The sequence below is a fragment of the Labeo rohita genome, chromosome 5 (genome assembly GCF_022985175.1).
Source record: "Labeo rohita strain BAU-BD-2019 chromosome 5, IGBB_LRoh.1.0, whole genome shotgun sequence".
Taxonomy (NCBI): Eukaryota; Metazoa; Chordata; class Actinopteri; order Cypriniformes; family Cyprinidae; genus Labeo; species Labeo rohita.
Window position 1 is genome coordinate 34,169,343 of NC_066873.1, and position 15,460 is coordinate 34,184,802.

Below are 15,460 nucleotides of genomic sequence, written 5' to 3' on the forward strand. Positions count from 1 at the left end.
AATTCATTGCCGCCATTTCGGTGATAGAGAGAGAGACAGAGAGACTTAAAGAGAGAGACTCAATTTAATCCCATGTAGATCCATCCACCAAATTAGCTTTTCCATCAGACACCTTCCCCATCTACACACACACACGTGCACACACACACAGAGACATTCACTGAAGTGAACATATTGTTGCGGTTGTAATTGGAATTTACATGTATTTGTATCTTGTTCTTTTTTGTTATGCACTCTCTCTGACTGTGCTGTTTTCATGTTTCACCTTCTCTGCCTCTGTCTTAACCAGTATTTAGACAGAATTCATTTTCTAAACGGCATTTGAGTTACGATTATTACCAGAGGACACCCATGATTTTATGTACTGACAGACCGAATAGAGATTATTTAATCTAAATATAATAGATATGATTAAGGAGAACATTTAAGTTAACACTTGATTCTTTTACTACATTTACATTTATTAATTTAGCACCACAATATATATATATATAAAAAAGTATATATTGTGGCCAAAATGTACTAATTCATTCCCTCATTTTATTTTAACCATGGCCATAATTTACTAGTTAATTTCCTTGATTTAGTAAATTAAAATGAGAGAATGAATTAGTACAATGTGGCCACTATTTACTACAGGGAATAAATTAGTAAATTTTGTAAATTTATATAATGTAAATTGTAGTTTATTCCTGTGCACAGCTGAATTTTCAATAGACATTACTTTAGAAACCATTCTAATATGCTGATTTGGTGCTCAAAAAACATTTATTATTATTATTAGCAATACTGAAAATAGTTTTTGCTGCTTAATATTCCCGTAGAAGACATTATACATCATAATACATTACCTTTCAAATGTGTGTGGTAAGATTTAAAAAAAATTAAACAACAAAACAACAATACATTAAATTGATCAGAAGTGACAGTAAAGACATTTCTAATGTTAAAAAAAAAATGTACTTCAAATAAATAGTTGTTTTGAACTTTGTTTATCAAAGTATTGAGAAAAAATGTATTACTGTTTCTACAAAAATATTGAGCAGCAAAAACTTTCAACATTGATAGCAATAAGAACAATTATTAATAATTGAGGACCAATAATAAGTAACACGAATAAATTACACATAGATAGATAGATAGATAGATAGATAGATAGATAGATAGATAGATATAGATAGATAGGAAAACATCTTAGGAATACATTAACTTTGATCCACTTCAAATGTTGACTATATGCAAAAAAAATATATATGCTAGATATGCTAAACTCAAGTGTTATTCTACCTAGATCGAATGCAAAATGGTCCAAATCCATAATGAAGATGCACTAGACAGGACAAGAAATTTGTCTGTAATTACAGTGTTTGACGTAGATCAAAATATATGGAAGATGCATTGTGAAAACAATAATGTACTGCAATCACACGCTTTCCGATCCGGATGGGATTAGATGTCTCCGAGGTAATTTGCACTGCAATTTCTACCCGAGTTGTGTGAAGAAAAACTCGATTCAAACAGGATTAAAATCATGAAGTAAATCAGTAAAGCCCCAATTTTCCCTACTTCCTGAGGGAAAACTATTTCTGTCTACATATGGCTTTATATGCACAGACATCCTACATGCACCTGTGATTAAATGTTCATGAAATCTGTTCTTTCTTTGTGTGTTTGTCTGCAGTGGACTGCGTGGACCCCTTGTGCTCGGGTCGCGGTGTGTGTGTGCGTGGCGAGTGTGTGTGCTCCGCAGGCTGGGGAGGTGAGAGCTGTGAGACGGCACTTCCTGCCTGTAAAGAACAATGTTCAGGTCATGGAACGTACCAAGCCCAGACAGGGGGGTGTGTGTGCGAACAGGGATGGAGTGGTGACGACTGCTCCGTGGGTGAGTAACAGTCAAAACACACAGACATACATCCTTTATCCTTTTATCATTTGTAATTCTAGTCTTGAAAGTGCTATTTCATCATTTGGTCATGCGTCTCTCACTCAGATTTTAGTTTGATTCAGTTACGATTGACCCCAAAACTCCAAATCCAGTTCCGCTCTTGTCTGACAGAGTAAAGCAGGGCCTTTTGTGCAGGAATATGGATCGGTTCTTAATTGTAATGTGATATATATTGCAAAAGGGAAATGTGCTTTCTTTAATAGCGAGAAAACGCATTTGTTCTTATTGTCTGATTGATTGTGCGCCTTGTAAATGAAACCTGCTGGACTGTAGAATTTCCTGTTTTACAGATGGAGGGAGAGGATTGCAGTTAAATACATGATATATACTGGGCACTTTCCACAAATGCAGTACACTTTGGTATCCCATTACTATTTTAAAAGCTGTAGAGGCCCAAATCCCATATTATTTGAGCGGGGGAGAACTATTAGATACTTCTGGTAAGGTATTACCAAACATCAGATGAACCTAGCGTAAAAAAGTAGGTAGTTGTAAACAATTCAAATGTACAGTAAAAATTTTGGACGAGCTGTGAACAGTCCGCCATTGTGTCGATGCCAGAGCAGGGATGTAGACAAGAATGGCTCCAAAGCGATTGAAGTATTCTGTTTTTGTAATAATGAACATAGCAGTCGTCATTTACCCCCGACATCTGAGCTGTTTTTAATGGGAGTGTGCCCCCGATCTACCAAATGCGTCTACATTCGCACAAATCATTCGTGATCCAGCTTCGCCTACAGAAGAATTGAGTATAAGGTTGTTTTTTTCATGTATAAATGAATCGCCTTTCCTAATAACGTGCTAGTTAGCAAGTTTCACAGCTAAATGCAACTAAATGCGTCTAAAACAGGATAGCTCGTCACCCCAGAGAAGGAAAAGGCGGGGTGAGCAGAGCTCATTAGCATTTAAAGAGACATGCACCTAAACAGGTTTTTGTAAAAGGAGGAAATTTTGACAAGGTAAAAAGGGTGTTGTTTTACACTACCATTGAGAAATTTTAACCAAAGCATGTGATAGACTTTTCATTAAGACCCTAAATAATCATATCAGCTTGTGGAAAATGGACATCCGATTTTCACTAAACTTTTTTCAGCATTGCCATGCTGACCCCATAAGTCAAGCTCAACTGTTTAACACTGTTGCTCAAGTTATTGTAAGAAAAATGTATTAAAAAATATTTTCATTGAAGACATACAAGTTTAATAAAACATACAAGCAAACTTTTGGTCCTCAACTAGCTAGCCCCAACTGAGTGATAACATAATTTCCGGTAAATCTGCAGCCTTGGGTGTTTATTTAAAGTTGGATGTTTTTTTTTTGTTTGTTTATTGCTGTAAAATTTAACAAACTGTTTTAAACATGTCCCACATTTTTGTTACAAGGTTGCAAAAATGGTAGACCTCATATAAAATGAATAGAAAATAAAACAACTTTTGTAATATTTAGTCAAACCTCTCCTGAGGTTGACGATCGATATATTCTGAAGGCTGAACAGCTCCTTTCACTGTACAGTTTGTTGAAAAAGGAACTTCCTGTTGTGAGCTTTTCAGGCCCTATTTTGTACCCTGTTCATGAAATGTGCCACCAGTTTCATCACTTCCTGGTTAACAATGATGATATTTAAATAAGAACACTTTTTTTTATTGCAAAGAGATTTCTCTTCTGGAAGATCGGCAGGATTTTGTATCTTATTGCCTTTTGGCCACTGGCTAGAATTTGAAGCCATTTATTAAATATTAGATTATCAAAATGCAATATTTATCAAAATGCATGAATATTACAGCATGAAACCGGCAGTTTTCACGGCAGAGCAGTTAAATTGATAATGTGTGTATTAATAAACATTCCGGTTTAATGCCCTTCCTGTCATTTCCAGACATTTATATCTCGTGTGTGATTGAGAGGAAGAACTCTCGTCCGATGTGCTTTATGGAACAGCGAGGATAATTTGTTTTGAACGGTACGAGGCGGAGAGGGCGATAGGAGTGAGAAAGACAGAGGAGAGGCTGTCCAAACTCAACGCTCAGTGCTGCAGTTACAGAGAAGAAATGTGGCAGCTGATTTTAAGTGACTTTTAAGATATGAAAAACTGTCATCTCAGTTTGACCCGTCACGAATCCTGTAAGTACGCGTGAAGACAAAGCCATTCTGTTTGAGGGCCAGAGAGCAGAGATATCTTACTCGTTCAGGGAAATTGTTTTTGTCATGAAACCGTGCTAAACTCTGTCTTGAATTCAGAACCGCAGTAACATTCGGACAGTTTAGGCTGGTGTGATAAAGTCGGCCGTAGATGGAGAGGAGAGGATGTGTGCGTGTGAATTTCTGCTCTCTTACCCTCGTTTCAACAATCAAAGGTGCACTCAGTCAAAAAAAAGTTGTACAAAATGTTAAAGACGTGAGTCAAAGGTCTTTTAGAAAAAACAGAGAGTGGGTCACCCATTAATGGGCTCATATATATGGCAAAGAATATATAGTACACTGTATATAGGGTACTTTAAGCCAATGTGCTCAGATTGTTTGCAATGCCCCAGACAGTCCAAACAGAATGAGTGAAAAACTCCAAATAAGTAGTCCCTACTGGAGCGATGAAACAAACCGTGACGACCGGCAGCAGCCGTGCCACCGATCGAGGGAAAAACGCTGGGTGAACACATGACCACACTACTAAATTCCTTCGTTCAAGATATAACCACAGCAGGAAGTCGGCTCTCGGCAGTCATGGTGCAGTGCAGCAGCCAGCTGTGAACCAGCATGATCCACCAACAACACACAGAAAATCACTGGATTGATTTCAGGAATGTCCATATACTTTAAGCTTAGTATGAAATTGAGGAAAACAGACAAAAAGAAAGAAAACGATGAACAGTTAGCGAACATGCAGTACTTCATGCATCCCACAGGTGTCAGTATAAAATCCAAGACCAAAAGAAGCAGCAGCATAAATAAAAACTGACAAAGTTTTTGTGTGTGTGTGTGGTTTGTAATGAATGTTAACAAATGTCTTTTTCTTTCTGTCTGTCATTTATTTCAGAGGTTTGCCCCGTTCCCTGCAGCGCCCATAGTGTGTGTGTTGCTGGCCGCTGCCAATGCGAGGAGGGGTGGGAGGGGACTACTTGTGACAAACAGGCGTGCCATCCAATCTGTGAAGAGCATGGAGAATGCAGGGATGGACAATGTGTCTGTCAGCCTGGTTGGGAGGGAGAGCACTGCACAATTGGTATGTCAGAATGACACTAATTGCATTATACTAATATATGACATTATTAGCAGTGTTGGGGAGTAATTAGTTGCGTGTAACGGCATTGTGTAATTTAATTCAAAATAAATGTAAATGTAATCCATTATAATTACTGAGAAAAAAATGTGTAATTAAATTAGTTTATGATTACGTATTTAATTATTATGATAATAATTTATCTTTTTATTGCCCAACCCCAAACTATATACAGTTGCAATTGAAATTATTCAACCCCCTTAACCAGCAAAACATTTTGTGAAAACAATTCACAAAGGCATCAGTACACTATTAGAGAAAGTTTATACACATTTGAGTAATTCTGAGAACATAAGTTGAGGAATAATGAAAACAGAAAAACTCTAATTTGTTCTAAACTTTAATGTTAAATTATTCAACCCCCAAAAGTCTTACTTGGTGCAGAATCTTTTATTCTTTAAAACCACCAATAAACGCTGCTTGGAAGTGCTTAGAAGCTTCTGTCACCTCTCTACTGCAATCTTGGCCCATTCCTCACTTCATAATCTTTGGATCACTGATAATCTTTGGTTTTCCCACTGCTTTCTTCAAATTCAACTAAATATTTTCAGTGAGAATTAAATCTGGAGACTGAACAAGCTCAAGAACATTCTGTGACTGATCCCTGAATCGAGCGTAAGTAGATTTGGATGTATATTTTGGGATGGCTGTCCTGCAGGAAAGTCAGTTGATCATCAGCTTCAGTCTTTGCACCAAAGGCATCACAATTCTTGCCAAAATGGCCTTATACTTCAAATAATTCATGATGTCCTTCATACAGTCATGATTTCCACAACAGTAAATCACCCCCATAACAGGACTGGTCCACCGCAATGTTTGACTATGTAGATGTTGTTCTTCTGCTCATAAGTTTTGCCTTTTATGCACCAGACATACTGCTGATCCGTGGATCCAAAAAGTTCCAGTTTGGTCTCATCACTCCATAAAGCATTCTTTCAGAACTCCACACGTCTACCCAAATGAATTTTAGTAGTATATTTAGTATATTCAAATCAGCATTTTATGTACTACTTGTTCAAGGGTGGCATTTGGCAAGAAACCCCAAATGAAAGCCATGCTTATGTTCATCTTATACTCTCTATTGAAATGTTTTTCCACTTTCATTGGGTCATCTTGAAAGTCTTTGACTGTACATCGGACGTTTTTCCTCAGTTGTTCTAATCAAACATTTTATGATTGTGCTTTTTCTTCAACACCCTCCAAGGTTTTCTGGTACAGCACATTTTAAGCTAAGGAATAAGGCTGCCAGCTGTGTCTCTAGAAACTTTTAATGTCTTGGAAATCTTCATATAGCACTAGACTTTCTAAACTAATTAAGTTATTTATTCTCTACAGCTTTTGTGAGAACTCTGTTGACTTTGGAATAGGGCTGTCAAACGATTAATCAAGATTAAGATTAATCAGGTTCGAGTTTGCCTAATATATGTGTGTATACTGTGTATAATTATGTATATACAGATACAAACACATTCATGTTTACATTTAAGAAATATTTACAAGTGTATGTATTTATTATAATATCTATATAATTTATGTTGTATATTAATAAAAATATTTAATATTTGTACATAAATAACATATTTCTCCTAAATATATACATTAATTTGTGTGTATTTATATATACATAATAATTACAGTACACACACACACGTTAGGCAAATTCAAACTTTTATTTTGTATGCAATAATCGCGATTAATTTTATGACAGCCCTACTTTGAAATATTTTAGCTGCTCAAGCTAATTCTGTTTTCTAATAGTTTCTAAGGGTGTAAATATGTTTTAAGACAGTTTTGCTCCCCACCACACAAACAAGTGACTAAAAACAGTAATGTTAAATAGAGGTTGAATAATTATGACACAGCTGTGTTATTTAAAAAGCCTAGAACTAAAAAAATTACATTATACATTGACATTATCACTTTTAATATGCCAGTAATCTGTTATAGGTGCACTGGGGGGTTGAATAACTTTGGTTGCAACTTCATGTATAATCATTACTGAAGAATTTAAAGTGCTTAGGTTGCATGTGGGATCTGTCGCACCAGTTGCTTTGCACTCTGTGAATAGTTTTAATGTGTAAAATTGTTTGTTTCACAATACTTTTTTTGTGTTGTTCCTTATGTGAATAAGCCTTAACGCCCTTTTTTTAGAAACGTCTCATTTCAGTCTTGATATTTACCCAACATTTCGCCAAACCTTTGACAGCGGGGTGTCACATTTGATTAACACGTTAGCATAAAAACAATCTTCATTTTTACTGGCAATCTTTTGAAATCTTGCTCTAGACACATTGTAAATATCATATCTTGATGATTATTTGCCTTTTCAACCATTTTTCAGCAGTAATTTGACAAGCTTTGTGCATTTTTTATGAAAGATGTAAATCAACTGACGCTGAACCAACACAAAGCCGTGTTTTTGCCTTGTAGATGATGTATAAACTAAACAGCCTCTCTCTTTCTGCCCGTCTCTCTCTCTCTTCCTCTTTCTCTGTCTTTTTTCCTCCTCCGAGCTAAACCACGTTCCTTTAATTGTGGCGCTCATGATGAGAACAGTCTGTGAAACTCAGGGGACAAATATACGCTTAAGGCAGCAAACGACAGGGACACTTTAAAAAAAAAAAACACGAATGCAAATACACGCACACACAGAGCTTCTCTGAAAATGTCTCCAATGTAATTTCTCCTCTTTGTTCTCTCTCCGTCTTTCATTTTGTAACTCTTTCAGCAGCACATTACCTGGATCTGTTTGATAAAGGTAAGTGTATGTGTGATGGAGTGAATGAAGGAATGAATAGATGACTTTGTGATGTCTTTTGTGTGAACAATTTTACTCAAGGTCTGAAGAAAGAACGGCGTGATTATGGATGTGCTGTCTCTCTCTCCCTAAGATGCGTGTCCGGGGTTGTGTAACGGTAATGGACGCTGTACGCTGGAGCAGAGTGGTTGGCATTGTGTGTGCCAGTCAGGATGGAGCGGGCCAGGCTGTAATGTCGTCATGGAAACCGAGTGCAATGACAGTAAAGATAATGACAACGGTAAAGAACCCTATAGAAGATTAGCTGTGCGGGTGACGGATATAGCAGGGATGAATTTAGCTTTAGGTTAACAGACGCATTCTCTCGAAGGTGTTGTTCTAAGCATGACTAGTTACATTGACGTACAAAAGTTTAAGGTCAGTAAGATTTTTTTAAAGAAATGAATCATTTTATTTAGCAGTGATGCATTTAGTTTATTTAAAAAAGTGAAAGTAAATACATTCATATTGTTACAAAAGATTTTTATTTACTATAAATGCTGTTCGGTTGAACGTTCTATTTATCACAGAATCATGTGAAAAAATGTATCATGTTTTCAACAAATATTAAGCATCAAACATTTTCAACATCGACAATAAGAAGAAATGTTTCTTGAGCGTCAAATCAGCATATTAGAATGATTTCTGAAGGATCATGTGACATTAAAGACTAGTAATGATGCTGAAAACTTTGCCATCACAGGAATAAATTGCATTTTAAAATATATTAAAATAAAAAACAGTTACTTTAAATTGGTATATTTCATGATATTGCTGTTTTACTGTATTTTTGATCATATAAATGCAGCCTTAGTAAGCATAAAAGACTTCTTTCAAAAACATTTACAAATTTTAACAACCCTAAACGTTTGAACGGTAGTGTATGTGCAAAAATGCACAGCAAAACCAGTCCTATGATAAGGCACATTGGCTTATGTCTCAGATTGTGCAAGTGGGTTCAGATAGCTCTATTTTTCTTCAAAAATTGTCCACAGAAGTTGGATAAATCTGACAAAACCTCCTTTTGGTGACATGCTGAATTGAAAAAAATGTTCATGATAAAAAATGCTAAGCAGAATTGTAAAAATGCAAAAAAATGCAAAAAAACAAAAAAAACAAAACAGTTTTCTTTTGAAGGTAGTGTTAAAGGAGAAGTTCACTTCCAAAAAAATGTTTACAGATAATTTACTCACCCCCTTGTCATCCAGGATGTTCACTCTTTCTTTCTTCAGTCAAAGAAATTATGTTTTTTTGAGGCAAACATTTCAGGATTTTTCTCCATATTGTGGGCTTGAATGATGCCTGTGAGTTTGAACCTCCAAAATGTAGTTTAAATGCAGCTTCAAAGAGCTCTAAACGATCCCAGCTGAGGAAGAAGGGTCTTATCTGGTGAATCGATGGGATATTTTCTATAAAAAATTACAATTTAGGTAGTTTTTAACCTTAAATGTTCATCTTGTCTAGCTCTGCCATCTGCATGCGTACTCCGTGCGTACTCCGGAGTACTGCATGCGTACTCGTCAATACAGTTAGGGTATGTCAAAAAACTCCCATCTCATTTTCTCCTTCAACTTCAAAATCATCCTACATCGCTGCAGAAGTACCGACCCAGTATTTATAAAGTAAACGTGCAAGAAGCGTCAAGCACCCTTTACAAAAAAAGTTAAAACAGCGATGTAGGATGATTTTGAAGTTGGAGGAGAAAATGAGATGGGAGTTTTTAGACCCTAACTGTCATAAACCGGAGTTCACACATTGCTAAACAAGTCGAGCATTTTTTTTTTTAAATAACGGATTGTTTCGCTAAATAAGACCCTTCTTCCTTGGCTGGGATCATTTAGAGCCCTTTGAAGCTGCGTTGAAACTGCAGTTTGGAAGTTCAAACTCGCGGGCACCATAGAAATCCACTATATAGAGAACATTCCTGATTTTTTTTCCTCAAAAAAACATAATTTCTTTATGACTGAAGAAAGCAAGACGTGAATATCTTGGATGACAAGGGGGTGCGTAAATTATCTGTAAATTTTTGTTCTGGAAGTGAACTTCTCCTTTAAGTTGAGTCTGTAGTGTTTAACCTTAGTTTTATATAAAAACAATAGAGGTCTAAAATACACATGTCCTCTGTAAGGTGTCTAAGTAAACATATGTGTGAGTGTGTGTGAGAGAGAGGTTTCTGGGTTATTCTCTCTGAGACTTTCTCCTGTGGGAGGTTAAAAACACAGATCCTCTTTAATGGAGCTGACAAATGAGATCACGCGCACACAGACACACGCAGAGCAAGGGCAGGCTGCATCAAGGCTACATGTCTCTGCATGTAAAGTGTGTGTGTGTGTTTCAGATGGTCTCATGGACTGTGTCGACCCAGACTGTTGTAGTCAGCAGGTGTGTGTGAGCGCCCCGCTGTGCCAAGGCTCGCCTGACCCACGTGACATCATCCAGCAGAGCCACGCCCCTTTTGAGACACGGCCTTCACGTCAGTTTTTCGAACGTGTGCGATTCCTCATCGGACGGGACAGCACACACATACTACCAGGAGACCTGCCATTTGACAGCAGGTGATAAACACACACCTGCAATTATTAGCTCAGTCAACACACATGCAAACATAATCTTATTACAGGGAAAACACACTTGGTCATGATCTTTCCAAAATACTCAAAGATTTGTTGGCATGATTGTGATCAAATTTACTTGCACTTTATTTTTCCTATTAAACATAACACTTGTTTTATTTTTTTTAAATTGTGTGATCCCACTGACATTTTGGGTAAAAGTAAAGGCAGACTGTGCTATATCAACTGCTTTTCTTGTCAGGCTGCAGTAGACATCTTAGTTCAGACTTTGGTCACGATTGACAGCAGTGACTGGCCGTTTAAGCCACCAGCTCGCATCCATTTTGACATTCTCATTCACATACGAAATTGAAAAGATACTGCACAAACCCAAGCACGCCCTTGTGTGCTAATGTTGCCAATGTTTTGGCTGGAAAAGGGGGAAATACCAAGGTCAGAGTGTCTGGAGTTATTTGGGGAAAAAAGATCAAGGACTGTTCATTTTTCAAGCTCAAGACTTACTTATTATATACAAATTGAAATTAAACTATTTGGAGTACTACTTGTGCACAATGCACATTTCTTAATATTAAGGCTAAATATGTTTTAATGTCACTATTAATGAGGATTGTATAAACTTTAAATAATATCGGTCTTTGAATGCAAAATATTTAAAGAGTACCTAAAATATACTTGCAGTAGTTCCACTTTAGCACAATCAAATATACTTAAGTATATCATTAGTTGGACTTCAGCACTGTGTCCGCACAATTAAAAGTGCATTAAGTACAAAATAAGTTGTTCCAATTTAGCAGACTTTAAATATACCAGTTTAGTATACTAAAAATACAATTGCAGGATATTTTTTAATAAGTACATAATATGTAAATGTATTTGTAGTATACTTTGCGTGAAATAAATGTATTTTAAATACATTTTATTTTATTTATTTTTCAGTAAGAATGACATTGAATTTTGGATTTTCTTTTTTTTTATTATTTCTGAAATGTTGACTATTTTGCTTAGTTTTCTGTTTGAGGTTGACCATGTTATTCTGTGATAACATGTACATTTGTTAATTTACAGCTAATTATAATAATATGTATATACACATTTTATAATTTTTATAAAAAATAAATTAAGTTATATCTTATGTTTAACCACTATAAAGATATCAGAGCCAGCGGCAAATTTTAGAAGACCTAGCCGAGGTAAGGCTGTTCTCAGCGGGTTCATGAGCACTGAACAGCCGCTGACGCCCTGGAGCTTGTATCTCCAAAAACCCTGAAGCAAATTTTAAGACGTTATCTTTATTACCAAGCCACATCTTATTCTTGCCTAATAGCCATGGAATAAAATAATTTAAAAAAGAAAAAAAATGTAATTTGAGTTTGTATTTCAAAATTTTGACTTTATTCTTACAATTCTGAAAAGAAAATTCAGTTCGTCATTCTTTCTCTTTCCCTAGGCTCAGAATCATGAGTTTATAGCCCACACTGCTAGAGGTTTTTCTCTCAGAATTGACAAACATGCTATTAAATTAATTAAATCGAGTTATAAAGCCCGAACTAGGAGATATAAACTTGCATTTGTGGAGAAAAAAAAACCCAGAATTGTGCAATAAAATAGGTAAATGTTATGTAAAATGTTATAGGTTTAAATAGTATTTCATGCTGTAATACAGTATGTCCCCTATGAATGCATATGTGAATATTATGTAGACAAATTGTTTAAATTAAATGTATGCTTTAAAAGTGGAGTAATCATGTTTCATCCATAGTCTGTCTGTTTTAATGTCTGCGTTTAGCTTCAAATGACGTTTTTGAGGACAGTATTATATAAAAATTATTTGCATTCTGATTCCGATCCAAAGGCACAACAATACATTTTTTTCTTATTCCATGGATTTTTACCTGTTTCCCTCCACTTGTTACCAGTGTTTTTCCACAACCACAATCCACGTGCTGCTGCAAGTGACGTAACTGTGACGTCTACTCCAAATTGGTCTATAGGCTGTTTATTAGTACTTAAAAAGCACATATAAATGCTTTATTCTCATAATATTAATATTGGTGGTTGGGGCACAGTGATTAATTAGGAAAATGAAAAATGGTTGCTGACCCCTGAACTAAGTCTGTACATGTTTAAAACAAACCAACAGTATGACGTTACATGAGATGCAAAATGAACCTTCAATTATCCAAAAAGGAAGTGTTATAATATGGTGATGCTGGGTCCATAAATATGTCCATACACAGATGAATACGTTCCAGTGTTTCATTAGTGCGTGTGAACTGTTCCTTAGGCTCTGATATGCTGATACAATAACAGCTAGCTGCTATGAGCAGTGTGACTCACCCCAAAAATAATCTCCCAAAATGATTTTTGCCATCATTGTCTAGTTTGAGGAAGTTTAAAATCGATTGAAGCATGTATTGTATTTTTCTCTGATTACTGAAAAGAGAGTGCTCCTCTCTCAGTTTCGATCTCTCCTGGCAGATCCTTTGGTTTCTCTTGCAGTGACTCTTTCTCTTTCTCTCTCTCTCTCTCTCTCTCTCTCTCTCTCTCTCTCTCTCTCTTTCTCTGTGCAGTCGAGTGTGTGTAATTCGAGGTCAGGTTTTGGCCTCTGATGGAACTCCTCTCGTTGGTGTGAACGTCACGTTTCAACATAACCCTGAATATGGATACACGCTCAGCCGGCAGGACGGCAGGTAACACACACTTTTATACACTTTTAAAGAAAGATGTAATGGAACATGACTAACATGCACACCGTAGACAATGTATATTTCCTTTATATATATGAAGTGTATTCTATATGTTTTGCTTGTTGTATAGGCCTTGTATATATACTCTATTCTTTCTGTACATTCAGTGGGAGGCAGAATACTGCTAGTTGAATAGAAAAAAAGGATGATTTGACCTTCTTAGTGTTTGTCCACCTTTGCTCTACTAAAAGCTACACTCAAGCTGCATGAACTCTACAAGCAAAAAAAATGATTCTTTAAACAGCATTCTGTTATTTAAACATTGATCTAAAAATATTGCTGAATTTAATTTTTTTTATTCATTTTAAGGCCTAACATTACATTACATCTATTTCAAATTGTAATAATATTTTACAATATTATAATTTTTACTCTATTTTTAATAAATGCAGCCTTGATGAGCATAAGAGACCCCAAACTTTAAATATAAATAAATGTTATAAATTTTTAGCATTCAATATACTTCCAGTATACATACACACACTGTCTGATGGAAAACAATGCATTTTACAGAGCCACTAAAGGGACATGGTTAGCCACGCCAGCAGTAGCCTGTTACATAGAGTACATAATATGTATTTTACTTACCGCATAAACAGAGTAAGGAGAGATGACTGATAGGACGATGGCAAATGATTTGCAGGTCTTGAGCACCACTGACAAACATCTAATCTTGTAAAACATGTGGTAAGTAGGCCTTCCACCGCTCCGTGTGATTGCGAATCTCGAAAGTGAAAGTAAAACACAAACGTGCATTCAAAAGCAGTTTCAATGCCCCGCATATTAATAACAGCTCACTGATGCCTGCAGTTTATATACACTATAATTACCCAACGATGTAATTGCGAGAGAAAGCACTGAAATATATTTTTTTCCTCTCACGGGTTTAGTAGTACATCATTTCCTTTCTGAACGTGTTCACATTCGGACACATCCCTAATGGAAAGTGTAAAATATTTTAGATTTATTAGGAAGTTAATAGTTAATAGGAAACACTGATTTCTTCAGTCAGGACTACCCATACTGTAGACTGGTGTGTTTTTGTATTAAAATAGTGGCGCGTTAAAATGTTACGAAAAATTGTTTTTTTTCTACCGTGAGGTACCGAAAGATTCCCACCCCTAATTTACTGTATGGAACAATTGTAAACCTTTGTTTCTAAGTGTGTTTGTGTTTTTCTTTTTCCTACTAGCTTTGATCTTCTGGCAGTGGGCGGAATCTCTGTGACTCTATTGTTCCAGCGAGCCCCGTTTTTGTCCCAGATTCGGTCTGTCTGGCTTCCCTGGAACCAGTTTATGGTCCTGGACCGTGTTTTTATGGAAAGAGCTGAGTCCAAACCACCTGTCTGTGACCTGAAAAACCTGATCAGTCCACACGCCATTGTTCTCTCTGCCCCCCTCCCGCGATTCGCTGCTGACTGTGAGGACAGAGGAACTGTCGTACCTGAACTACAGGTGCAAGACGCATTCACTCTGAGAAAACACTGAATGCAATATCTTAGAGACTATACCAGAATCAGTGTTACACAAGTCTCTACTTCAGCTCTATTTATGTGACACATGAAGGTGCTCGCTTGCAGTGTTAGGTGTGTAATACATCATATACACTGCAAGCTGGTGCTAGAAAAAGAAGAATGTTCCTGTTATAATCAACAAGGCATAAATACAGTGTAAAAATAAGATTTCTGCAGTGTAGACATTTTTTTTAAATTATAAAATGAGCATTTGCAGGAGTCCAAATCTCAGTTGCATGAAACTGTGTAGACTTGACACCTTTGTTGATTATAATGTAATGAGAACGTTCTAATATTGATGCGTTGCTCACTTTGAGTGTATAATTTACTCAACGTTTGAAGAAAACAGACTCTCTGAAGTTGACTGATGAATAAAACAGCAAGTAATTCAGGAACACACTTCTCAGCTAAATTTAGATGTGTAGCCCACAGAAACAATATGACATTAACAAGTACAAAACAAGTATTTTTATTTCTAGTATTAATAATCGTGATTGAAATATCTAGGGAAATCAATGAGTTTTTGTCATTTTCACACTGCTTATGTAGAGCGTTTCAAATCAGTCCCTCGTGAGAATTCATTTCAGTTAAGATGCTGTCTTGGAGGGCAG

General features: G+C 36.2%; 1 protein-coding gene across 3 annotated transcripts in view; it reads left to right on the top strand.

Annotated features, from left to right (window-relative positions):
• tenm1 (teneurin transmembrane protein 1) overlaps positions 1-15,460 on the top strand; it is a 190,192-nt gene that overhangs the window by 117,983 nt on the left and 56,749 nt on the right. For 2 of the 3 annotated variants that reach the window (XM_051110881.1, XM_051110879.1), the window contains exons 11-17: positions 1,682-1,882; positions 4,977-5,162; positions 7,951-7,977; positions 8,111-8,257; positions 10,355-10,571; positions 13,160-13,279; positions 14,529-14,790. In XM_051110881.1, coding sequence (XP_050966838.1) covers positions 1,682-1,882; positions 4,977-5,162; positions 7,951-7,977; positions 8,111-8,257; positions 10,355-10,571; positions 13,160-13,279; positions 14,529-14,790 — 1,160 coding nt within the window. Of the gene's footprint in view, positions 1-1,681; positions 1,883-4,976; positions 5,163-7,947; positions 7,978-8,110; positions 8,258-10,354; positions 10,572-13,159; positions 13,280-14,528; positions 14,791-15,460 lie in introns of all 3 variants that reach the window. The other variant, XM_051110878.1, reaches the window with a different exon arrangement.